The following is a 27,928-nucleotide window of genomic DNA, read 5'->3' as shown; positions in this document are numbered from 1 at the left end:
TCTCGTTTTGCTGAGACTGTTTGGGAATGTGACTAATGAACCTCTCAGTCTCAGCACTACAAGGGGGATTTATCGTTCAGGAGTCTGTGAAAGCTGGGAGACCAACATTACCCCTCCTACTGGAGTGTGAGAGGTTCATTAGTCACATCCCCAAACACACTCCAGTAGGAGGGGTAATGGTGGTCACCCAGCTTTCCCAGACCCCTGAACGGTAAATCTCTCTAGTTGTGCTGAGACTGTTTGGGAATGTGACTAATGAACCTCTCAGTCTCAGCACAACAAGAGAGATTTATTGTTCAGGGGTCTGGGAAAGCTGGGTACCACACTAACAGTGGGCATATTGTTTATCACCCAGCTTTCCCAGGACAGTTACATCATGTGTCCTTTATACAGAGTCTCCTGCACGACTACAGGGGGGCCCGTCAGGTGGGGGGGTCTGTAGGGGGGGCGGGGCAAGCTGGGGGGGGACGTCGAGGGTCACGAGAGCGGGGGTCTGTGAGAGAGAGAGGGACAGACAGAGACGCATCTTACCTGCAGTGCAGCTGGTCTTCATGATGGCGCCTGCTCTCTCCCTGCAAACAGCTGCTCTGCTGTGTGACTATGACCTGCGTCTGCGCAGTACAGAGCCAGATAGCAGAGGCAATGGACAGGAGCCGTTCATTGACTCCTATGCACTGTAGCTGCCGTATTCCATCTCTGTATGTGTCGTTAATCAACACATACAGAGATGACAAAAAAAATGGCAGTCCCCATAGAGAAGAAAAAGACAGAAAAAAATAAAAAGTGCAACAGAAAAACACAAATTAATTACAATTTATTTTAATGACCTACTAAAAGCAATAGTATATAAAAAATAAAATTTGTGACACCTTCCCTTTAAAGAGCTGCAACAGTGTGTGTATATGTATGTGTGTATATATGTATGTATGTGTGTGTATATATGTATATATATTTATGTGTATGTATGTATGTATGTGTATATATGTATGTGTGTATGTATGTGTATATATGTATGTGTGTATGTGTGTGTATATATGTATGTATGTATGTGTATATATGTATGTGTGTGTATGTGTATATATGTATGTGTATGTATGTGTATATATGTATGTATGTGTATATATGTATGTATGTGTATATATGTATGTGTATATATGTATGTATGTGTATGTATGTGTATATATATATGTCTATATATTTATATATATATAACGCACACGCACACACAGAAATAACATGGATAAATATATTTTAAAAAATTACAAAATTGTTTATTTTTCAATTTTTTTTGTGATTTTTCTGCTCATAATAAAATTGTAAAACATGGAATTAATTAAACTAATCTAGAAAATGAAAGCCTCATAAGTCTTGTAAAAATCAAAGTTAAAATAGTTGTGATATTCAAAGCGGTTGCAAAGTTATTATCGTCTAAAGAAGTGCAAATCAGAAATGGAAAATTTGACCTGGACACAGGGGCATCAATGACCCCTGGTCATGACAGGGTTAATTATGTACCGAAAATACAATTGACAAAATCTACAATCAATATATATATATATACCGTATTTTTCGGACTATAAGGCGCAGTTTTTAGCAAGAATAAATCTTGCTAACAAGTCCCTGCGTGTTCTAGTCGGCAGTGCCGGGCCCCCTGACCGCTCCTTACTTAACCCCTTCCCGACCCGTGATGTGCCAGCACATCATCAGGCGGGGAGGGGATGATGTATGGAGCGGGCTCACGCGCTGAGCCTGCTCCATACACTGCAGGTGTCAGCTTCTGACACGCTGCCCTACCGGCTAGGAACAGAGATGGCGCTGTTTAGTTAAATACTGCGGTCAATAGCGACCGCGGCATTTATATTGGTTTTCCTACGAAGGACATTTATGACATATCCACAGGTGTAATATCTCTAGAACGGGGCCCCCTAAGCCCCATTCCATCTTACCCGGCTCCGCGGTCTTCCGGCCACTTCACTTCCTGGTTACATGTTCGAGTTACGCAAACAGCGTAACTCTCTGAGCTACGCAGTTTCCGCAACTCCCATAGAACTGAATAGTAGTTACGGCTACAGAGTAGCACGCTACGCTGCTTCTATAACTGACATTCACTACTATGGGAGTTCCGGAAACAGCGTAGCTCAGCGAGTTACGCTGTTTCCGTAACTCATCCATGTATTGCAGTGTATTGTACCAGCGATCTAATGATCACTGGTTCAAGTCCCCTAGGGGAACTAATAAAATGTGTGTAAAAAAAAAAAAAAAAAAGTTAAAAAAAAACATTTCCCATTTTTCCCCAAGCACAATGTAAAAATAAAAAAACAATAATAAAATTGGTATCGCTGCATCGGTAAAAGTCCAGAACTATTACAACATAGCATTATTTGACTCACACAGTGAACGGTGTAACAATGTTTTATTTAAAACCCCCGACTGTCTGTATTCTTCTACCATATTACGTTATAAATGGCCGCTCTGTTGTAACGGTTCACTGGGATACGCTTCTTGTGATGTCATCTAGAATGTGGGCAGATTCTATTTCTCTGAGCGTGACGTCCTCTAGAGAATCTGAGCGTGATGTCATGTGAAGGGCGGGGCCTGTGATCTGCATGTGTTCCGTTTGCACATAATGGCCCTCAGGTTGTGACATCATCAAGTTTATAAATTGGGGTCACACATTGACCGCGGTGTCAGTTTCTCTTGCTGGCTCTCATCATGGACGTGTCTCATATGAAGAAGAGGAGGATGGTGATGTTTCCAATGATGAGTGTTGTAGAGAAGATGGAAGTTGGCGGACGCCAATTTCCGGAGGACGTGGAGATGGAGGAGGAGGATGAGAAGATGGAGGTTGGCGGACGCCAGTTTCCAGAGGACGTGGAGATGGAGGAGGAGGACGGGAAGATGGAGGTTGGCGGACGCCAGTTTCCAGAGGACGTGGAGATGGAGGATGGGAAGATGGAGGTTGGCGGACGCCAATTTCCAGCTCCTGATGTGGAGATGGACGACCTTTCGGGGGCTACGGTTAACATCAGGGCCTCCAACCCCCGAAAGAGAAAGTGGCCATTTTAGTAACATCTGCCACTTGGGGCCCATTTACCATCAGGGCCCCCAACCCCCGGGAGAGATAGCAGCCACCTTATTTCCATCTGCCGCTCGGGGCCCATTTACCATCTTTAGGTGAGGTAAGTGCCGTCCACTGATGATCTTCTCACCTCACGACTCTTCTACAGCCGCCTGGACACTGAATTTCTGATTTGTTTTGCAGTTGTCACCCCAACATCGTGGCCTTTACCACCTAAACCATCTGAAATTCCCATGAAGACTCCTCCAGTGATGAGCAGACGCGAGATCCGGTAAGTCTGACGTCTTCCGCTCGTCTTCATCTTCTCCTTGTGGTGAAGGTTTTCTGAATTTTTTTGCTTATTTGTATTTTTTCCTTTTCTAGGATCCGACTTTGAAAAATATGAAAAACGTTTTCGGTTTCTTCTGATCCAGGATCGAGCTGTGTAAGGGTGGACTGGCGGCCATATCCACGGGTGAAGAAGGACCCTCCCCCTCTTCATCTCACCGATCATCGCATGTTAAAGGGCCGGAGCCACAGAAAACCGCACAGAAATTCTACCAGATTCTATAATAAACAGATTTATTTTTACCATTTTTAGTGTTTTCATTTCTAGATTGGGGAATTTATCCAGGGAACCTGTGTTCTATGGGGGTCCGAAGGTTATAGGTGTAATACTCTGCAGAATATATCACTATGTATCTGTCAGGAGGTGGAGAGGACAGAGCAATGTTCTGCAGATCTGTAGAGAGGTCAGTGGTGCAATAATCTGCAGAATATATCACTCTGTATCTGTCAGGAGGTGGAGAGGACAGAGCAATGTTCTGCAGATATCTAGAGAGGTCAGTGGTGTAATAATCTGCAGAATATATCACTCTGTATCTGTCAGTAGAGGACAGAGCAATGTTCTGCAGATCTGTAGAGAGGTCAGTGGTGTAATAATCTGCAGAATATATCACTCTGTATCTGTCAGTAGAGGACAGAGCAATGTTCTGCAGATCTGTAGAGAGGTCAGTGGTGTAATAATCTGCAGAATATATCACTATGTATCTGTCAGTAGAGGACAGAGCAATGTTCTGCAGATCTCTAGAGAGGTCAGTGGTGTAATAATCTGCAGAATATATCACTCTGTATCTGTCAGTAGAGGACAGAGCAATGTTCTGCAGATCTGTAGAGAGGTCAGTGGTGTAATAATCTGCAGAATATATCACTCTATCTGTCAGTAGAGGACAGAGCAATGTTCTGCAGATCTGTAGAGCGGTCAGTGGTGTAATAATCTGCAGAATATATCACTCTGTATCTGTCAGTAGAGGACAGAGCAATGTTCTGCAGATTTGTAGACAGGTCAGTGGTGTAATACTCTGCAGAATATATCACTCTGTATCTGTCAGTAGAGGACAGAGCAATGTTCTGCAGATCTGTAGACAGGTCAGTGGTGTAATAATCTGCAGAATATATCACCATATATCTGTCATGTGATACAGGAGCAATGTTCTGCAGATCTGTAGAGAGGTCAGTGGTGTAATACTCTGCAGAATATATCACTATGTATCTGTCAGGAGGTGGAGAGGACAGAGCAATGTTCTGCAGATCTGTAGAGAGGTCAGTGGTGTAATAATCTGCAGAATATATCACTCTGTATCTGTCATGTGATACAGGAGCAATGTTCTGCAGATCTGTAGAGAGGTCAGTGGTGTAATAATCTGCAGAATACTATGTATCTGTCAGGAGGTGGAGAGGACAGAGCAATGTTCTGCAGATCTGTAGAGAGGTCAGTGGTGTAATAATCTGCAGAATATATCACTCTGTATCTGTCAGTAGAGGACAGAGCAATGTTCTGCAGATCTGTAGACAGGTCAGTGGTGTAATAATAACAGAGAATCACAGCTCAATATTTATTACCCCGATTCTGCAGTTTTTATTGATATGACATATGTGGCCCTAGTGTGCCATGTGACTTATTGGACTCTTTGCGGAGCAACTCACGCGGCGGCAGAAACGGGAGAACAAATATGGAAGACCCCCAGTTTGTGCAAAGTGAAATTGAGCTGGGCAGCATAAAGCACCCGTCAGCTGAGTGGACCCTCCTATAAGAGCAGGGGGCCCCGGCATTTGCCCGGTTCGACCATGTGTGTACGGTGGCCCTGATCTGTGTCCTGAGAACGCAGATGCAGTTGACACCGGGACATGCCAGCGGCCGATCGGGATACCACCTGGAATCTGGGACTGTTGGGAGGTATGGAGACCCTCCCCAAATGACCCCATTTTGGATTCTACACCCCTCAGGGTGAGCATTTAGGGCTGCAGTGAGCATTTTGACTCCACAGGTGTTACATCGATTGTATTAGAATTGAGCAGTGGAAATAAAAAGTTGTTTTAGCTCAAAATTTCTTTATATTCAAAAAGAAAGAAACGATAACAAGGAGTACATCAGGGTATATGTAATATGTGAGGAGTACATCAGGGTATATGTAATCTGTGAGTAGTACATCAGGATATATGTAATCTGTGAGGAGTACATCAGGGTATATGTAATCTGTGAGGAGTACATCAGGATATATGTAATATGTGAGGAGTACATCAGGGTATATGTAATATGTGAGGAGTACATCAGGGTATATGTAATCTGTGAGGAGTACATCAGGATATATGTAATATGTGAGGAGTACATCAGGGTATATGTAATATGTGAGCAGTACATCAGGGTATATGTAATATGTGAGGAGTACATCAGGGTATATGTAATCTGTGAGGAGTACATCAGGGTATATGTAATCTGTACGGAGTACATCAGGATATATGTAATCTGTGAGGAGTACATCAGGGTATATGTAATCTGTGAGGAGTACATCAGGATATATGTAATATGTGAGGAGTACATCAGGGTATATGTAATATGTGAGGAGTACATCAGGGTATATGTAATCTGTGAGGAGTACATCAGGATATATGTAATATGTGAGGAGTACATCAGGATATATGTAATATGTGAGGAGTACATCAGGGTATATGTAATCTGTGAGGAGTACATCAGGGTATATGTAATATGTGAGGAGTACATCAGGGTATATGTAATATGTGAGGAGTACATCAGGATATATGTAATCTGTGAGGAGTACATCAGGGTATATGTAATATGTGAGGAGTACATCAGGGTATATGTAATCTGTGAGGAGTACATCAGGGTATATGTAATATGTGAGGAGTACATCAGGGTATATGTAATATGTGAGGAGTACATCAGGGTATATGTAATATGTGAGGAGTACATCAGGGTTTATGTAATCTGTGAGGAGTACATCAGGGTATATGTAATATGTGAGGAATACATCAGGGTATATGTAATCTGTGAGGAGTACATCAGGATATATGTAATATGTGAGGAGTACATCAGGATATATGTAATATGTGAGGAGTACATCAGGGTATGTGTAATATGTGACGAGTACATCAGGATATATGTAATATGTGAGGAGTACATCAGGGTATATGTAATATGTGAGGAGTACATCAGGGTATATGTAATATGTGAGGAGTACATCAGGGTTTATGTAATCTGTGAGGAGTACATCAGGGTATATGTAATATGTGAGGAATACATCAGGGTATATGTAATCTGTGAGGAGTACATCAGGATATATGTAATATGTGAGGAGTACATCAGGATATATGTAATATGTGAGGAGTACATCAGGGTATGTGTAATCTGTGAGAAGTACATCAGGGTATATGTAATATGTGAGGAGTACATCAGGGTATATGTAATCTGTGAGGAGTACATCAGGGTATATGTAATCTGTGAGGAGTACATCAGGGTATATGTAATATGTGAGGAGTACATCAGGGTATATGTAATCTGTGAGGAGTACATTAGGGTATATGTAATCTGTGAGGAGTACATCAGGGTATATGTAATCTGTGAGGAGTACATCAGGGTATATGTAATCTGTGAGGAGTACATCAGGGTATATGTAATATGTGAGGAGTACATCAGGGTATATGTAATCTGTGAGGAGTACTTCAGGGTATATGTAATCTGTGCGGAGTACATCAGGGTATATGTAATCTGTGAGGAGTACATCAGGATATATGTAATATGTGAGGAGTACATCAGGATATATGTAATATGTGAGGAGTACATCAGGGTATATGTAAACTGTGAGGAGTACATCAGGGTATATGTAATATGTGAGGAGTACATCAGGATATATGTAATATGTGAGGACTACATCAGGGTATATGTAATCTGTGAGTAGTACATCAGGGTATATGTAATCTGTGAGGAGTACATCAGGGTATATGTAATCTGTGAGGAGTACATCAGGGTATATGTAATATGTGAGGAGTAAATCAGGGTATATGTAATATGTGAGTAGTACATCAGGATATATGTAATATGTGAGGAGTACATCACGGTATATGTAATCTGTGAGGAGTACATCAGGGTATATGTAATATGTGAGGAGTACAACAGGCTATATGTAATATGTGAGGAGTACATCAGGGTATATGTAATATGTGAGGAGTACATCAGGATATATGTAATCTGTGAGGAGTACATCAGGATATATGTAATCTGTGAGGAGTACATCAGGGTATATGTAATATGTGAGGAGTACATCAGGGTATATGTAAGATGTGCGGAGTACATCAGGGTATATGTAATATGTGAGGAGTACATCAGGGTATATGTAATATGTGAGGAGTACATCAGGGTATATGTAATATGGGAGGAGTACATCAGGGTATATGTAATCTGTGAGGAGTACATCAGGATATATGTAATATGTGAGGAGTACATCAGGGTATATGTAATATGTGAGGAGTACATCAGGGTATATGTAATATGTGAGGAGTACATCAGGGTATATGTAATATGTGAGGAGTACATCAGGGTATATGTAATATGTGAGGAGTACATCAGGGTATATGTAATATGTGAGGAGTACATCAGGGTATATGTAGTCTGTGAGGAGTACATCAGGGTATATGTAATCTGTGCGGAGTACATCAGGGTATATGTAATATGTGCGGAGTACATCAGGGTATATGTAATATGTGAGGAGTACATCAGGGTATAGTTAATATGTGAGGAGTACATCAGGGTATATATAATCTGTGAGGAGTACATCAGGGTATATGTAAACTGTGAGGAGTACATCAGGATATATGTAAGATGTGAGGAGTACATCAGGGTATATGTAATATGTGAGGAGTACATCAGGGTATATGTAATATGTGAGGAATACATCAGGGTATATGTAATATGTGAGGAGTACATCAGGGTATATGTAATATGTGAGGAGTACATCAGGGTATATGTAATATGTGAGGAGTACATCAGGGTATATGTAGTCTGTGAGGAGTACATCAGGGTATATGTAATCTGTGCGGAGTACATCAGGGTATATGTAATATGTGAGGAGTACATCAGGGTATATGTAATATGTGAGGAGTACATCAGGGTATATGTAAGATGTGCGGAGTACATCAGGGTATATGTAATATGTGAGGAGTACATCAGAATATATGTAATATGTGAGGAGTACATCAGGGTATATGTAATATGTGAGGAGTACATCAGGGTATATGTAATATGGGAGGAGTACATCAGGGTATATGTAATCTGTGAGGAGTACATCAGGATATATGTAATATGTGAGGAGTACATCAGGGTATATGTAATATGTGAGGAGTACATCAGGGTATATGTAAACTGTGAGGAGTACATCAGGATATATGTAAGATGTGAGGAGTGTGAGGAGTACATCAGGGTATATGTAATATGTGAGGAGTACATCAGGGTATATGTAATATGTGAGGAGTACATCAGGGTATATGTAATATGTGAGGAGTACATCAGGGTATATGTAATATGTGAGGAGTACATCAGGGTATATGTAGTCTGTGAGGAGTACATCAGGGTATATGTAATCTGTGCGGAGTACATCAGGGTATATGTAATATGTGAGGAGTACATCAGGGTATATGTAATATGTGAGGAGTACATCAGGGTATATGTAATCTGTGAGGAGTACATCAGGGTATATGTAATCTGTGAGGAGTACATCAGGATATATGTAAGATGTGAGGAGTACATCAGGGTATATGTAATATGTGAGAAGTACATCAGGGTATATGTAATCTGTGAGGAATACATCAGGGTATATGTAATATGTGAGGAGTACATCAGGATATATGTAATATGTGAGGAGTACATCAGGATATATGTAATATGTGAGGAGTACATCAGGATATATGTAATATGTGAGGAGTACATCAGGGTATATGTAATCTGTGAGGAGTACATCAGGGTATATGTAATCTGTGAGGAGTACATCAGGGTATATGTAATCTGTGAGGAGTACATCAGGGTATATGTAAGATGTGAGGAGTACATCAGGGTATATGTAATATGTGAGGAGTACATCAGGATATATGTAATATGTGAGGAGTACATCAGGGTATATGTAATCTGTGAGGAGTACATCAGGGTATATGTAATATGTGAGGAGTACATCAGGGTATATGTAATCTGTGAGGAGTACATCAGGGTATATGTAATATGTGAGGAGTACATCAGGGTATATGTAATCTATGAGGAGTACATCAGGGTATATGTAATCTGTGAGGAGTACATCAGGGTATATGTAATCTGTGAGGAGTACATTAGGGTATATGTAATCTGTGAGGAGTACATCAGGGTATATGTAATCTGTGAGGAGTACATCAGGGTATATGTAATCTGTGAGGAGTACATCAGGGTATATGTAATATGTGAGGAGTACATCAGGGTATATGTAATCTGTGAGGAGTACTTCAGGGTATATGTAATCTGTGCGGAGTACATCAGGGTATATGTAATCTGTGAGGAGTACATCAGGATATATGTAATATGTGAGGAGTACATCAGGATATATGTAATATGTGAGGAGTACATCAGGGTATATGTAAACTGTGAGGAGTACATCAGGGTATATGTAATATGTGAGGAGTACATCAGGATATATGTAATATGTGAGGACTACATCAGGGTATATGTAATCTGTGAGGAGTACATCAGGGTATATGTAATATGTGAGGAGTACATCAGGGTATATGTAATCTGTGAGGAGTACATCAGGGTATATGTAATATGTGAGGAGTAAATCAGGGTATATGTAATATGTGAGTAGTACATCAGGATATATGTAATATGTGAGGAGTACATCACGGTATATGTAATCTGTGAGGAGTACATCAGGGTATATGTAATATGTGAGGAGTACATCAGGCTATATGTAATATGTGAGGAGTACATCAGGGTATATGTAATATGTGAGGAGTACATCAGGATATATGTAATCTGTGAGGAGTACATCAGGGTATATGTAATCTGTGAGGAGTACATCAGGGTATATGTAATATGTGAGGAGTACATCAGGGTATATGTAAGATGTGCGGAGTACATCAGGGTATATGTAATATGTGAGGAGTACATCAGAATATATGTAATATGTGAGGAGTACATCAGGGTATATGTAATATGTGAGGAGTACATCAGGGTATATGTAATATGGGAGGAGTACATCAGGGTATATGTAATCTGTGAGGAGTACATCAGGCTATATGTAATATGTGAGGAGTACATCAGGGTATATGTAATATGTGAGGAGTACATCAGGGTATATGTAATCTGTGAGGAGTACATCAGGATATATGTAATATGTGAGGAGTACATCAGGATATATGTAATATGTGAGGAGTACATCAGGGTATATGTAAACTGTGAGGAGTACATCAGGGTATATGTAATATGTGAGGAGTACATCAGGATATATGTAATATGTGAGGACTACATCAGGGTATATGTAATCTGTGAGGAGTACATCAGGGTATATGTAATATGTGAGGAGTACATCAGGGTATATGTAATCTGTGAGGAGTACATCAGGGTATATGTAATATGTGAGGAGTAAATCAGGGTATATGTAATATGTGAGTAGTACATCAGGATATATGTAATATGTGAGGAGTACATCACGGTATATGTAATCTGTGAGGAGTACATCAGGGTATATGTAATATGTGAGGAGTACATCAGGCTATATGTAATATGTGAGGAGTACATCAGGGTATATGTAATATGTGAGGAGTACATCAGGATATATGTAATCTGTGAGGAGTACATCAGGGTATATGTAATCTGTGAGGAGTACATCAGGGTATATGTAATATGTGAGGAGTACATCAGGGTATATGTAAGATGTGCGGAGTACATCAGGGTATATGTAATATGTGAGGAGTACATCAGAATATATGTAATATGTGAGGAGTACATCAGGGTATATGTAATATGTGAGGAGTACATCAGGGTATATGTAATATGGGAGGAGTACATCAGGGTATATGTAATCTGTGAGGAGTACATCAGGCTATATGTAATATGTGAGGAGTACATCAGGGTATATGTAATATGTGAGGAGTACATCAGGGTATATGTAATATGTGAGGAGTACATCAGGGTATATGTAATATGTGAGGAGTACATCAGGGTATATGTAATATGTGAGGAGTACATCAGGGTATATGTAATATGTGAGGAGTACATCAGGGTATATGTAATATGTGAGGAGTACATCAGGGTATATGTAGTCTGTGAGGAGTACATCAGGGTATATGTAATCTGTGTGGAGTACATCAGGGTATATGTAATATGTGTGGAGTACATCAGGGTATATGTAATATGTGAGGAGTACATCAGGGTATATGTAATATGTGAGGAGTATATCAGGGTATATATAATCTGTGAGGAGTACATCAGGGTATATGTAAACTGTGAGGAGTACATCAGGATATATGTAAGATGTGAGGAGTACATCAGGGTATATGTAATATGTGAGGAGTACATCAGGGTATATGTAATATGTGAGGAGTACATCCGGGTATATGTAATATGTGAGGAGTACATCAGGGTATAGGTAGTCTGTGAGGAGTACATCAGGGTATATGTAATCTGTGCGGAGTACATCAGGGTATATGTAATATGTGAGGAGTACATCAGGGTATATGTAATATGTGAGGAGTACATCAGGGTATATGTAAGATGTGCGGAGTACATCAGGGTATATGTAATATGTGAGGAGTACATCAGAATATATGTAATATGTGAGTACATCAGGGTATATGTAATATGTGAGGAGTACATCAGGGTATATGTAATATGGGAGGAGTACATCAGGGTATATGTAATCTGTGAGGAGTACATCAGGATATATGTAATATGTGAGGAGTACATCAGGGTATATGTAATATGTGAGGAGTACATCAGGGTATATGTAAACTGTGAGGAGTACATCAGGATATATGTAAGATGTGAGGAGTGTGAGGAGTACATCAGGGTATATGTAATATGTGAGGAGTACATCAGGGTATATGTAATATGTGAGGAGTACATCAGAATATATGTAATATGTGAGTACATCAGGGTATATGTAATATGTGAGGAGTACATCAGGGTATATGTAATATGGGAGGAGTACATCAGGGTATATGTAATCTGTGAGGAGTACATCAGGATATATGTAATATGTGAGGAGTACATCAGGGTATATGTAATATGTGAGGAGTACATCAGGGTATATGTAAACTGTGAGGAGTACATCAGGATATATGTAAGATGTGAGGAGTGTGAGGAGTACATCAGGGTATATGTAATATGTGAGGAGTACATCAGGGTATATGTAATATGTGAGGAGTACATCAGGGTTTATGTAATATGTGAGGAGTACATCAGGGTATATGTAATATGTGAGGAGTACATCAGGGTATATGTAATATGTGAGGAGTACATCAGGGTATATGTAGTCTGTGAGGAGTACATCAGGGTATATGTAATCTGTGCGGAGTACATCAGGGTATATGTAATCTGTGAGGAGTACATCAGGATATATGTAAGATGTGAGGAGTACATCAGGGTATATGTAATATGTGAGAAGTACATCAGGGTATATGTAATCTGTGAGGAATACATCAGGGTATATGTAATATGTGAGGAGTACATCAGGATATATGTAATATGTGAGGAGTACATCAGGATATATGTAATATGTGAGGAGTACATCAGGATATATGTAATATGTGAGGAGTACATCAGGGTATATCTAATCTGTGAGGAGTACATCAGGGTATATGTAATCTGTGAGGAGTACATCAGGGTATATGTAATCTGTGAGGAGTACATCAGGGTATATGTAAGATGTGAGGAGTACATCAGGGTATATGTAATATGTGAGGAGTACATCAGGATATATGTAATATGTGAGGAGTACATCAGGGTATATGTAATATGTGAGGAGTACATCAGGGTATATGTAATCTGTGAGGAGTACATCAGGGTATATGTAATATGTGAGGAGTACATCAGGGTATATGTAATCTGTGAGGAGTACATCAGGGTATATGTAAGATGTGAGGAGTACATCAGGGTATATGTAATATGTGAGGAGTACATCAGGGTATATGTAATATGTGAGGAGTACATCAGGGTATATGTAATATGTGAGGAGTACATCAGGGTATATGTAATCTGTGAGGAGTACATCAGGGTATATGTAAGCTGTGAGGAGTACATCAGGGTATATGTAATCTATGAGGAGTACATCAGGGTATATGTAAGCTGTGAGGAGTACATCAGGGTATATGTAATATGTGAGGAGTACATCAGGGTATATATAAGCATATCAGCAGCACAGGACGCCTTTAATTCTCTCGAACGGGTGCACGTCTCCCAGGCCACAGTCCAAGAGTGACCCCTCAGTCAAGATAGGAAGAAATTGAGACAGCACTCCAAAATATTCAAAAATAAAGATCCTTTTATTCCACGTGTGTGCAACGTTTCAGCTCAGTGCGAGCCTTTCTCAAGCATAACAGTGTGACACTGAAAGTACATATATATGCAGTACAAAATCACAAAAGCCAATTACATATATATTATAAAATCGTGAGAACATGATACATCAAATATGCATAACGTTTATAACAGTAGAATCCCCTATGAATATGGCAGTACATACATGGGGAAATGAATGTGAATTATTAAATATATTTAGTATAAACAGTGTGTTTATTATAATAAGGCCAATCAATCAGATGGGCTACATGTGTGTGATAACATGTGAACAATGTCCAAAGACAGGTGAATGTTATAAAATTTAAGTTAAAAACATCTTACCCTCGCTGGATCGGCTGATGGCATTTTACACTCTCTACTACGTAGATCTAAATGTTAAGTAATCCTATCACCTGTTGGTGTGAGTCATCGCACATCGCGTCATATCGCGCCTGCGCATAGCCCACTCGTAGCGAAAATCGCCATTTTAGAAGAGGGCCACTCACCCTTACAAATTCCATATGAATGGCGTCAGATCCTCTCGATTTCGGATATGAGTCACAGTGTATTTCATCAGTTCGCGCTTGCGCGGAACTCACTGACAATACTCAGGGCCATTTTGGAAAAGGGCAGTACATCAGGGTATATGTAATCTGTGAGTAGTACATCAGGATATATGTAAACTGTGAGGCGTATATCAGGGTATATGTAATCTGTGAGGAGTACATCAGGGTATATGTAATCTGTGAGGAGTACATCAGGGTATATGTAATCTGTGAGGAGTATATCAGGGTATATGTAATATGTGAGGAGTACATCAGGGTATATGTAATCTGTGAGGAGTACATCAGGATATATGTAATCTGTGAGGAGTACATCAGGGTATATATAATATGTGAGGAGTACATCAGTGTATATGTAATCTGTGAGGAGTACATCAGTGTATATGTAATCTGCCGAGTACATCAGGGTATATGTAATCTGTGAGCAGTACATCAGGGTATATGTAAACTGTGAGGAGTACATCAGGATATATGTAAACTGAGGAGTACATGAGGGTATATGTAATATGTGAGGAGTACATCAGGGTATATGTAATCTGTGAGGAGTACATCAGGATATATGTAATCTGTGCGGAGTAAATCAGGATATATGTAATCTGTGCGGAGCACATCAGGGTATATGTAATCTGTGAGGAGCACATCAGGGTATATGTAATCTGTGAGGAGTACATTAGGGTATATGTAATATGTGAGGAGTACATCAGGGTATATGTAATATGTGAGGAGTACATCAGGATATATGTAATCTGTGAGGAGTACATCAGGGTATATGTAATATGTGAGGAGTACATCAGGGTATATGTAATCTGTGAGGAGTACATCAGGGTATATGTAATCTGTGCGGAGTACATCAGGGTATATGTAATATGTGAGGAGTACATCAGGGTATATGTAATATGTGAGGAGTACATCAGGATATATGTAAACTGTGAGGAGTACATCAGGGTATATGTAATCTGTGAGGAGTACATCAGGGTATATGTAATCTGTGCGGGGTACATCAGGGTATATGTAATATGTGAGGAGTACATCAGGATATATGTAATATGTGAGGAGTACATCAGGATATATGTAATATGTGAGGAGTACATCAGAGTATATGTAATCTGTGCAAAGTACATCAGGATATATGTAATATGTGAGGAGTACATCAGGGTATATGTAATATGTGAGGAGTACATCAGGGTATATGTAATATGTGCGGAGTACATCAGGGTATATGTAATATGTGGGGAGTACATCAGGATATATGTAATATGTGAGGAGTACATCAGGGTATATGTAATATGTGCGGAGTACATCAGGATATATGTAATCTGTGAGGAGTACATCAGGGTATATGTAATCTGTGAGGAGTACATCAGGGTATATGTAATCTGTGAGGAGTACATCAGGGTATATGTAAACTGTGAGGAGTACATCGGTATATGTAAGATGTGAGGAGTACATCAGGGTATATGTAATCTGTGAGGAGTACATCAGGATATATGTAATATGTGAGGAGTACATAAGGTTATATGTAATATGTGAGGAGTACATCAGGGTATATGTAATCTGTGAGGAGTACATCAGGGTATATGTAATATGTGAGGAGTACATCAGGGTATGTGTAATCTGTGAGGCGTACATCAGGGTATATGTAAACTGTGAGGAGTACATCAGGGTATATGTAATATGTGAGGAGTACATCAGGGTATATGTAATCTGTGAGGAGTACATCAGGGTATATGTAATCTGTGAGGAGTACATCAGGGTATATGTAAACTGTGAGGAGTACATCAGGGTATATGTAAGATGTGAGGAGTACATCAGGGTATATGTAATATGTGAGGAGTACATCAGGGTATATGTAATCTGTGAGGAGTACATCAGGATATATGTAATCTGTGAGGAGTACATCAGGATATATGTAATATGTGAGGAGTACATCAGGGTATATGTAATCTGTAAGGAGTACATCAGGGTATATGTAATATGTGAGGAGTACATCAGGGTATATGTAATCTGTGAGGAGTACATCAGGGTATATATAATCTGTGCGGAGTACATCAGGGTATACGTAATCTGTGAGGAGTACATCAGGATATATGTAAACTATGCGGAGTACATCAGGATATATGTAATCACTTTGCGGGGCCGTCGATTGTGTTCTAACCACTTAGAAGCCGCAAACGCTATTGAACGCGGCTTCTAAGGAGTTAATCGGCGGGGACCATGGGGAAGGAGATGTGACAACTGCTGTTTGTGACAGCAGTTGTCATTGCTCACAGATGGGATAGGGGCGGAATGGCCGTTTTTACCAGGACGTGCTATTACTTAAATAGCGAGATCTCGCTGTAAATGACCGGTTACAGGGAGATTACGCTTGCTCTGCTGTAAGTACCACAGATACGTTAACGAAGTGTCGGGATTGTGAATAGACATGGCGTCCTGGCTGGAAGGAATGTCTATTCACTGTCTAAACACTTCAGTAACGTTAATGTGTCAGTATAAGGCTATGTTCACACGGAGTATTTTGGGGGAGGAATATCTGCCTCAAAATTCCGTTTGGAACTTTGAGGCAGATATTCCTCTCCCTGCACGCCGATTTTCGCGGCGATTATCGCGCCGTTTTTCGCCCGCGGCCATTGAGCGCCGCGGGCATAAAACAGCGAGAAATACGCTTTCTCCTGCCTCCCATTGAAGTCAATGGGAGGTCAGAGGCGGAAGCGCCCGAAGATAGGGCATGTCGCTTCTTTTTCCCGCGAGGCAGTTTTACTGCTCGCGGGAAAAAGACGCCGACGCCTCCCATTGAAATCAATGGGAGGGGTTCTCGGGCCGTTTTTGCCGAGTTTTGCGACGCGGTTTCCGCGTAAAAAAACTCGGCAAAATACCCCGTGTGAACGTAGCCTAAGACAGCACATAGTGAACAACGCAGTGTTAGGGTATGTTCACACGGCAGTGTCCGTAACGGCTGAAATTACGGGGCTGTTTTCAGGAGAAAACAGCTCCGTCATTTCAGCCGACATGGCGTGTTGAGGCGCTTTTTCGCTGCGTCAATTACGGACGTAAATGGAGCTGTTTTTCCATGGAGTCAATGGAAAACGGCTTCATTTACGTCTGAAGAAGTGACAGGCACTTCTTTGACGCGGGCGTCTATTTACGCGCCATCTTTTGACAGCGACGCGTAAATTTACGCCTCGTGGGAATAGACCAACGTAAAACCCATTGCTTTCAATGGGCAGATGTTTGCCGATGCTATCGAGCCGCATTTTCGGACGTAAATCGAGGCGGAAAACGCCCGAATTACGTCCGTAAATAATCCGTGTGAACATACCCTTACTATGCGGTGACTAAATGAATGGAGAGAAGTGCATGATGCTGATTGGTCACTGATTGGTCAGCGTCATACACTCCTCTTTACAACGCCCACTTGGTCTAATGGAAAAACACGCCCAGTTGGGCATTAAGAAACTCATTAGCATAAAGCTAAAATCGCTCCTAACGTGGTAAATATAGAACGTTTTCTAAATAAAAAGCATTACTGTCACCGACATTACAGCGCCGATCACATCATGTAGGAGATAGGGCACTTATAGTGTGGTGACAGAGTCTCATTACTTATATAGGAGATAGGGCACTTATAATGTGGTGACAGAGCCTCTTTACTTATATAGGAGATAGGGCACTTATAATGTGGTGACAGAGCCTCTTTACTTATATAGGAGATAGGACACTTATAATGTGGTGACAGAGCCTCTTTACTTATATAGGAGATAGGACACTTATAATGTGGTGACAGAGCCTCTTTACTTATATAGGAGATAGGACACTTATAATGTGGTGACAGAGCCTCTTTACTTATATAGGAGATAGGGCACTTATAATGTGGTGACAGAGCCTCTTTACTTATATAGGAGATAGGACACTTATAATGTGGTGACAGAGCCTCTTTACTTATATAGGAGATAGGACACTTATAATGTGGTGACAGAGCCTCTTTACTTATATAGGAGATAGGACACTTATAATGTGGTGACAGAGTCTCTTTACTTATATAGGAGATAGGACACTTATAATGTGGTGACAGAGCCTCTTTACTTATATAGGAGATAGGGCACTTATAATGTGGTGACAGCCTCTTTACTTATATAGGAGATAGGGCACTTATAATGTGGTGACAGAGCCTCTTTACTTATATAGGAGATAGGGCACTTATAATGTGGTGACAGAGCCTCTTTACTTATATAGGAGATAGGGCACTTATAATGTGGGGACAGAGCCTCTTTACTTATATAGGAGATATGACACTTATAATGTGGTGACAGAGCCTCTTTACTTATATAGGAGATAGGGCACTTATAATGTGGTGACAGAGCCTCTTTACTTATATAGGAGATAGGACACTTATAATGTGGTGACAGAGCCTCTTTACTTATATAGGAGATAGGGCACTTATAATGTGGTGACAGCCTCTTTACTTATATAGGAGATAGGACACTTATAATGTGGTGACAGAGCCTCTTTACTTATATAGGAGATAGGGCACTTATAATGTGGTGACAGAGCCTCTTTACTTATATAGCAGATAGGACACTTATAATGTGGTGACAGAGCCTCTTTACTTATATAGGAGATAGGGCACTTATAATGTGGTGACAGAGCCTCTTTACTTATATAGGAGATAGGGCACTTATAATGTGGTGACAAAGTCTCTTTACTTATATAGGAGATAGGACACTTATAATGTGGTGACAGCCTCTTTACTTATATAGGAGATAGGGCACTTATAATGTGGAGACAGAGCCTCTTTACTTATATAGGAGATAGGGCACTTATAATGTGGTGACAGAGCCTCTTTACTTATATAGGAGATAGGACACTTATAATGTGGTCACAGAGTCTCTTTACTTATATAGGAGATAGGGCACTTATAATGTGGTGACAGAGCCTCTTTACTTATATAGGAGATAGGGCACTTATAATGTGGTGACAGAGTCTCTTTACTTATATAGGAGATAGGGCACTTATAATGTGGTGACATAGCCTCTTTACTTATATAGGAGATAGGACACGTATAATGTGGTGACAGAGTCTCTTTACTTATATAGGAGATAGGGCACTTATAATGTGGTGACAGAGCCTCTTTACTTATATAGGAGAAAGGGCACTTATAATGTGGTGACAGAGCCTCTTTACTTATATAGGAGATAGGACACTTATAATGTGGTGACAGAGCCTCTTTACTTATATAGGAGATAGGGCACTTATAATGTGGTGACAGTCTCTTTACTTATATAGGAGATAGGACACTTATAATGTGGTGACAGTCTCTTTACTTATATAGGAGATAGGGCACTTATATTGTGGTGACAGTCTCTTTACTTATATAGGAGATAGGACACTTATAATGTGGTGACAGTCTCTTTACTTATATAGGAGATAGGACACTTATAATGTGGTGACAGAGCCTCTTTACTTATATAGGAGATAGGACACTTATAATGTGGTGACAGCCTCTTTACTTATATAGGAGATAGGACACTTATAATGTGGTGACAGAGCCTCTTTACTTATATAGGAGATAGGGCACTTATAATGTGGTGACAGAGCCTCTTTACTTATATAGGAGATAGGGCACGTATAATGTGGTGACAGAGTCTCTTTACTTATATAGGACATAGGGCACTTATAATGTGGTGACAGAGCCTCTTTACTTATATAGGAGATAGGGCACTTATAATGTGGTGACAGAGTCTCTTTAAGCATGACCTAATACTACGTCTTTGAGCGGAAGGGGTTAATAAAAAATAATTTAAAAAAAATATTGTCTATAAAGTTGTACACTGCCTTTAAGAGGCTAATAAGCAGGTGACACTGACAGGTTTTTGGGTTGGCAGAGAAATCTAAGGCTGTGATCCTGAAAATTCCTCCTGCAATAACTGCTCCAGATGTTTTTTGCACAGTGGTTTGACAATAACTCGTCAAGGTGTTTTTTTACCCTTTCTGACTGATTGAAATGGGGTTTTGGAGGCGGAAACTGCCTCAAGATGGGTCATGTCGCTTCTTTTTACTGCGACACGTTTTTTTTACTCGTGGTAAAAAAAATCGTCCAACTCCCATTGAAATCAATGGGAGGCATTTTCGGGTGTTTTTTGACTAGTTTTGCGGAGCGGTTTCCACGACAAAAAACTTGTAAAAAAGTTCTGTGTGAACAGGGCCTTAAAATAGAGGCACCGTGTGTCCCGCCACTTTCAAGTGTATCCGCGTCCACAGAGGGCAGATACAGGTAAATACTATGGCGGAGCAGGGATCTGTCGGCACCCCGCCATTCACTTTGGTAGGCCACAGTCTCCTTTAGGCCTGTGGCTTACAAGGTGCAGGGACCTCGACACCGGTAGTGAGGACCTCAACATTGTAATTTCGGCTCTGATCAGTAAACATAGAAGTGTAGAGAGGAGTGTGTGATATATAGACAGATATACAGTAGTCATGTATTCAGTCACTGTGTGTTTCCTACAGATGGATCCAGTAGAAGAAATCCACCAGAGAGATGTCCCAGTCCTCTGTATTCCCAGGACTGTCCAGAGGAAAATCACAATGTCCCAGAGAATCATCAGGTAGATGAAGCTGAGCCCTATACCAGATCTATATATGGGGGTGTGAAGCTTTTTGGTCCTGCGGTCATTAGGGATGTCACGATACCAGAATTTGGACTTCGATACCGATAGTTTGTGTAGTATTGCGATTTCGATACCAAAACGATTCTTTACCAATAGTAATAAAAAAATAATAAAAAAGTTCTTCCATTTTCTGATGTGAGGCGCGAGGTGTGATGATGAATTTAACCTCCATGTACCTCATTAATAGTAATTAACCCCATCATGTTTCTCAGTCATAATGGGTTGATGTGTAAGGTACATGATGGGGTTAATTACTATTAATGAGGCGCATGGAGGTTAAATTCATCACACCTCGTGCCCCACAATAAGTGATAGAAAGCAGTGTTTATTTTATTTTTTTACAGCGTACACAGAAATATGCAAAAAAATTGTTGTGCAGGTTATTATGGCCGCGCCAATACCGAATATGTGTATATTTTATGTACTGAGACTTATTTTAATTTTTTTATTGTAAAAAAATGTGTGTGTATTTTTTTTATTTAATATTACTTTATGTTTTTACTTTATTTTTAAACTTTAATGTACCGGCATATATCTATAAACTGATAGTACAGAGGCATATATCTATATACCAGTATATTAGCCTGTGTACGGATAGTACACAGGCAGTTGTTAGGACATACCTAAGTATGCCCTAACAACAGGAAATATGGTAGGACAGCCCTGGGGTCCTTCAATGGACCCTGGGCTGTCTGCCCATATATGGTATGTCCCTTAATCGCGTCACAGGAATTCCCGCGATGCGATCCAAGGGGCATCCCCCCTTTTCTGAATTCTGCAGTCCGCTGTGATCGCAGCATTCAGGGGAATAGCGGCGGAGATGAGAGGTTTCTCTGATCTCCGCCGTTATAGAGCTGGGCTGCGGATGTGTAATACAACAATTGCCCCGCTCCTGACAATAAGTGAGAGCGCGGTCAGCATGAGGTGATGCGGCCGGCGCTGCACTATAATAAGCGGCGGTGCAAACACTGAAGACAGAACATGGGGGTGTTTTGCAGCGCGCCCGCCATGTTCTGTCTTCAGTGCCGGCAATCATTAGTGCAGCGCTGGCCGCATCGCATCATCCACACCCCGCACACTCGTCATGACTCAGGAGCCGGGCAATGACTATCACACAGCCGGAGCCCCGCTCTCATACATTCATGTGTTACTATACTGAGCTGTGCGGCCGCACAGCCAAGTATCGAAATACATGTATCGAAATACATGACATAACGGTATCGAAACAGTATCGAAGTTTCGATGCATCGTGCATCCCTAACGGTCATAGAGTTTGGTGGTTTCTTATGTTGATCTGTTAGATTCTTCACACTCTCTGCTGTATTGTACTGAATTGTTACATATGTGAAATCAGGGGGAAGATGTGACTAATATTAAAACAGAGGATGAAGAAGAAGAGCGGGTGAGGGGCGATCAACCGTGTAAGAGTGAACCGGAGGAGGAAATTCCAGGAGGAGTTATCACAAGTCAGTAATAATGAATTTAGAAAGTGAACTCCGTGGTTTATTAAGCAGGACCTGCTGTGTTTTTTGTTGTTGTTTTTTTAACCACATTTTTGTTAATCGTGTGAACATACCCTTACACTGACAGGTTACATCTATATATAGATATCACAGGATCCACCATCCATAATAGACTGATCCTCCCTGTTCTGTAGAGATCACTTCTCAGCATACATCTCATTATCATCACAGGCAGGATTACACTGACAGTTAACATCTATATATATACTGTAGATAATACAAGATCCACCATTCATAATAGACTGACCCTTTCTGTTCTGTAGAGCTCATTTCTCAGCAGTCATCTCATTATCATCACAGGCAGGATTACACTGACAGGTTACATCTATATATAGATAATGCAGGATCCACCATTCATAATAGACTGATCCTCCCTGTTCTGTAGAGATCATTTCTCAGCAGTCATCTCATTATCGTCACAGGCAGGATTACACTGACAGGTTACATCTATATATAGATAACACAGGATCCACCATCCATAATAGACTGATCCTTCGTGTTTTGTGGAGATCACTTCTCAGCAATCATCTCATTATCATCACAGGCAGGATCAAGGTCTTATTACAAGGACCGTGTAGACGACTGCCAATCAATGAGACAGCTTGTTGATTGGCACTCGTTTGCTCCTGTCACAAGGAGCTATGTATGGGAACGAGCACTCGTTACTCCGATCACTCGTCCCCATACATTATTATCATGTCGGCAGCACGGCTCAGGGAGATGTGCTGCCGACAACGATAATATTTTGGTTTTCTAAAACGATACGATAATCTGCTGATCGCTCCCCTGTTTACACAGGGCAATTCTCGGCAACGAGCGTTCTATGAATGACTGTTTGCCTGATCATTGGCCCATGTAAAAGGGCCTTTACACTGACTGGTATCACCTATATATAGATAACACAGGATACACCATTGACAATAGGTGATGGACACAGCTCCCCTCCTCCCCCTCCCTGCACAATGACTTCTGCACAGGCCACAGAGCAAACCTAGAAAACTGTCCCGTAGAAGTCAATGGCTCAGCTCCAGACTATTGTTTCCTACGACCCATGTGGCTGCTGTAAACCATATCTCTTAATGCAGTTAACAGCGAAGACAAAATGGCTGCCTCCATAACCCCTTCACGACTGCCATACGGCTATATACACGTTCTAACTGCCGATGCCCCGTGCAGGTAGCAGGTATATAGACGATTGCAGCGTGCATCGGGGTTAAATGAGTGCAGAAGGTGCTTCAGCGTGAGCAGCTCTGCACTAATCTATATGTCGGCTCTCTTTAAAAGTGCCGACACGTCTTTGACTTAGTTTCATAAAACAAACGTGTTTTTTTGAATGAAACTAAACTTACAAGTGCAGTCTGCACTTTTCTCTCTCTCCCGTGTGTGTCTGCACCTCCCCCTCCTTCTCCCTCCATCGCTTCTGCCCAGAGATAACGGAGCCAGTGTGCTTGTTATCTCGGCAGAAAGGGAATGTGTCGCGAATTAAACCTTTTTTTTAAGTGTCGTTACTTATTTCTATTATATTTTTTACGTTTTTTGCTGCATTTTTTTTTTTATTCCATATTCTGGAAAGTATTACAAGTTAAATAATAATTTGACATGTTTGAGCATGTTAGAAGAATTTTCCATACTTCGCAATAATGATTCAAGTTTTCATCCCAATAAGAGTTTTATTCTCATCGATGAGGAGACGATATCTGACTTCATTACATAAGCTCTGGCTTATATAGACTTTAACCACAAACAGATGACATCTTGCACATGACGGTGAATATCTTACACAAAATACTAGTCTAATGCAGTTTTGCTTCAAATAGCATATTTTGACATTTACAACTGAAACTGGGAAAAAGTTGAACTTCCCTAAATTGCATCTGACTTTATTGAGAAATATCAACTGTCCCAGACTTGAAAGCAAAGCATATTTAAAACTATAACAGCTAAAACATTTCCTAAGAAGTTCTCCATAACTGAGAGTATATTTAATTTCATTGCATCAAATAAGTATAAATTTAAAATAAAACTTTCATAACATTCCACCCTGTTGTAAATTTATCAAGAAATGTTCTATAAAATATCCAGGACAGGTTCTCTTCTTTTGAATTTCTTGGCACATTGTCTTTGTCACTGAGGTCTCAATGAACCTTTGGATCAATCCTCTTATGCAAGGTATCGCATCCACAAACAGTCAATATACTGGCAACAACGGCAATGGTCATGAGTACAGATGTTACCAGGCCAGTCCATTTTCCAAACTACCCCGCAATCCATGAGGTGAAGATGTCATTTATTCTGGAGTTTTCCCGCAAGATCTTCGGACAGGGAATTGAGTCCTTCCAATACTGAGTCCTTCTAATACTGCCATCAGGAGCTGTATTATTGGGAATAAAAGTACAACAGAAGATACTAACATTTTGCAGACACCCCCTTTTTCTGCTAGTAACATATCCAGCGTTATTCTATTTCACCATGTCATTAAAGATATAGGTCCCAACTGATCTGCAATACCTTTTATTGCATCTCTGGTATAATTAACAAATCTCTGTTGATTGTAATAAATATAATTAATCCAGTCGACATTCTTATTTATCGTAGACCACCAGAAAAGTACAGACTTGAAGCCTGATGCAATCTGATTTTGGGCCTTAAACTCACAGGGTACTCCTACTTCATCTATGTATATTCTATGGTGAAAGGAAACTCCAGGGTTAGACCGCTTATAGCGATTCAGATAGTCTCCAGGGCATTTTCTCATTCTCTGAAACTCAGGTGCTAAAAACAAGTGGAATGGCTTCAGAAGCTGAACCAGAGCACAGCCTCCCTGCCACTTGGCCTTCCTGTCTCCACATAGCCACCGGAGATCAGTCCTTGCCCTTGTCTGGTTGATAAACCAATTAGAGGAGTAATTACCATTATCGGTCACAAAACTCTTCAGTGAGGTTCCCGACTTTCTTACCTTGCCCATTCCTCAGAAAGCAGGTGTAGTTGCCTGGGTAAGCCACTATTAAGGGAGGGATTTCATCTCTCCCCACAGGTGGGTACAATAAAGAGAATGTCTTACATAATTGATCACCTGGATTATATGATGCATTATATAAAGATAACACGCATTGCAGACCTTGTGGGTTCTCCTTGCCTGAAATGTATAGTAGCCAGATGTGGCCTGGCTTTTGCACAAGTGATACAGTTAGTTCTATTATTTTGGATTGCAGTGTATCCTATCCAGGCTAACCATTCATGTTTATCTCTGTAACCTGTTTCTAATGTCAATTTATCTTCATAAGTGAAGTTGGCCAGATAAACTTTAGAGGGTAGGTCTATCTTCGGAACTAAAAAACTTTCCGTTGCATTCAATAAAAAAAATCCCTATAGGGTCAGTACCTGAAACATCAGTTCCTATAGCATATAGTCCCTTATCCTTTTTATTAGGGTGTTTACATAGATAATACAAATGTTCTTCTCTGAATATGCTAGTTTATAAGCTATGTTTCTATCCTTGCATTGATCTATAACACCGCGCAGAAAACTATTTCATATGTTGCAGTCTCACCTTCAGTAAAATTAAAATATTTAACTCTCCAAGCTAAGTCTTTAGGGAATCCTACCCTGACCCTGTTTCCCAGAGATCCCATACCTTAGGTTGACACACTTTGAACCCCCATAGGATACCTAGAATAACTAATAACATTTTGCCCTGTCTCCTCCCAGGCTCTGGATGTTTTCTTCGCTGAAGTTTGAGACCAGTCACTTCTAACAAATGACCACCCTTTGTAATCAGTCTTTCATAGCCTAGGAGGATAGTGGCAATTCCCTAACTACCTTACAGTGTGATAAGTGTATCCAAGCGGTACATTCGGCTATCTTTACGGCCTTAGGTGTGGTAAGCAGAACCTGATATGATCTTTTTCAACAAAGATAATATCCAATTTCCTGGCTTCACAGGTTCAGGTTCAGGTACAGGGTCACCTGGAATAGAATTAGAGATAGAAACTTCCCTGTTGGTTAGCTTTTTTTGCCATATATTCAGGAAGTGTAAAATCAAACTCTTCATCCATCCTAGAGAATAGATTTAACTGCGGTATTACAAATGGTCTACCCATTTGGTGAATACATCAATAATCACTAAGCAATAGCTATTCCTTTTGAGTTTCGCATGAGAACTAAGGTAAAAAATAACTAATTTTAATAACATACGAAATCAGCATTAATATACTTGTCTTAAAGGAACAATGTCTTTCTTATTCACTACATAAGAACAAGTTGGGGTCTCCAGACAAGTTAGCTGCTGCACAAAATAAATTAATCTTCACATTATTTTAATCATTTTCATTTTTCCCACCTTTTGTTTATTTGAGGACATTTTGTATCCAAGCCAGGTACTTAAAAGAGGGCTTATTCCCCTTACAGACTTTATTTTCTTAGCTTGCTCTACGGTCATACTTGTCCTGCATAATGCCAAAAAGGTCTATACAGTGGCAACAGGTTGAGCCAACTACTTGGCAAATGCCCCCTTGGGCAGAATTCAAGACATCAAACACATAATCTGTAACAGTATCCAATCTGTCGGCCACTTTCTCTATATTATGAGCATTCTTACTGCTAAACCTACTAATATTGGCAATAATCCAAATCTCATCCACGGTACATGTATTGGTAATAATTGTCGCACTGTCACTTACTGTCCTAATGGGACTTTTACACCTGCAGATATAACAGGTCGTGGGCAGCATATTTCTCAAACCTAAAGACACCCAGGTAACATAACCTCCGGGCTCTCATTGCTGCCATGAACGTCTTACTCATGAGTGACAACAACCAGTGACCTTCACCTCATACCTCCACATAAAACACCTCAAGTTGTTATTCACAGTACCGTGGCATATTTACACGCATTATAATTATAAACCTCAGACAATATTAACAATAGCGTCTCAACTAAGAAAAGAATACTATCACCAATCTCATGCTATCACCCTCATGTTTGGGTCCCATCAGTTCATTGACAAATCCTGTACATCAAACAAACAAACAAACAAACAAACAAACAAACAAACAAACAAACAAACAAACAAACACCTTTATGTAAGAAAAACGTCTCTGTCCCTCTGGACAGGGCACATAGATAATATGTAGTTACTGGGTACATTTTATGTCGCACTTGGTGTTACCCTTTTTAGCAGGATTTGTACCTTGATCTGAGCTGATTATCTGTAACATCTTCTACTCACAGAAATATTCACATATACCATACA

The 27,928-nt window shown here is 40.3% G+C and overlaps 1 protein-coding gene across 2 annotated transcripts in view; it reads left to right on the top strand.

The window, feature by feature from the left end:
- LOC142669034 (gastrula zinc finger protein XlCGF66.1-like) overlaps positions 1-27,928 on the top strand; it is a 351,749-nt gene that overhangs the window by 286,995 nt on the left and 36,826 nt on the right. For both annotated transcript variants that reach the window (XR_012851765.1, XM_075847092.1), the window contains exons 4-5: positions 20,993-21,090; positions 22,508-22,619. Coding sequence is in view for 1 of the 2 variants with exons in the window: in XM_075847092.1 (XP_075703207.1) it covers positions 20,993-21,090; positions 22,508-22,619 (210 nt within the window). In the remaining variant the exon portion in view is untranslated. The remainder of the gene's footprint in view (positions 1-20,992; positions 21,091-22,507; positions 22,620-27,928) is intronic.

The sequence above is a fragment of the Rhinoderma darwinii genome, assembly GCF_050947455.1.
Source record: "Rhinoderma darwinii isolate aRhiDar2 chromosome 1 unlocalized genomic scaffold, aRhiDar2.hap1 SUPER_1_unloc_12, whole genome shotgun sequence".
Classification (NCBI taxonomy): domain Eukaryota; kingdom Metazoa; phylum Chordata; class Amphibia; order Anura; family Rhinodermatidae; genus Rhinoderma; species Rhinoderma darwinii.
This window is presented reverse-complemented; position numbering and strand designations above follow the sequence as displayed.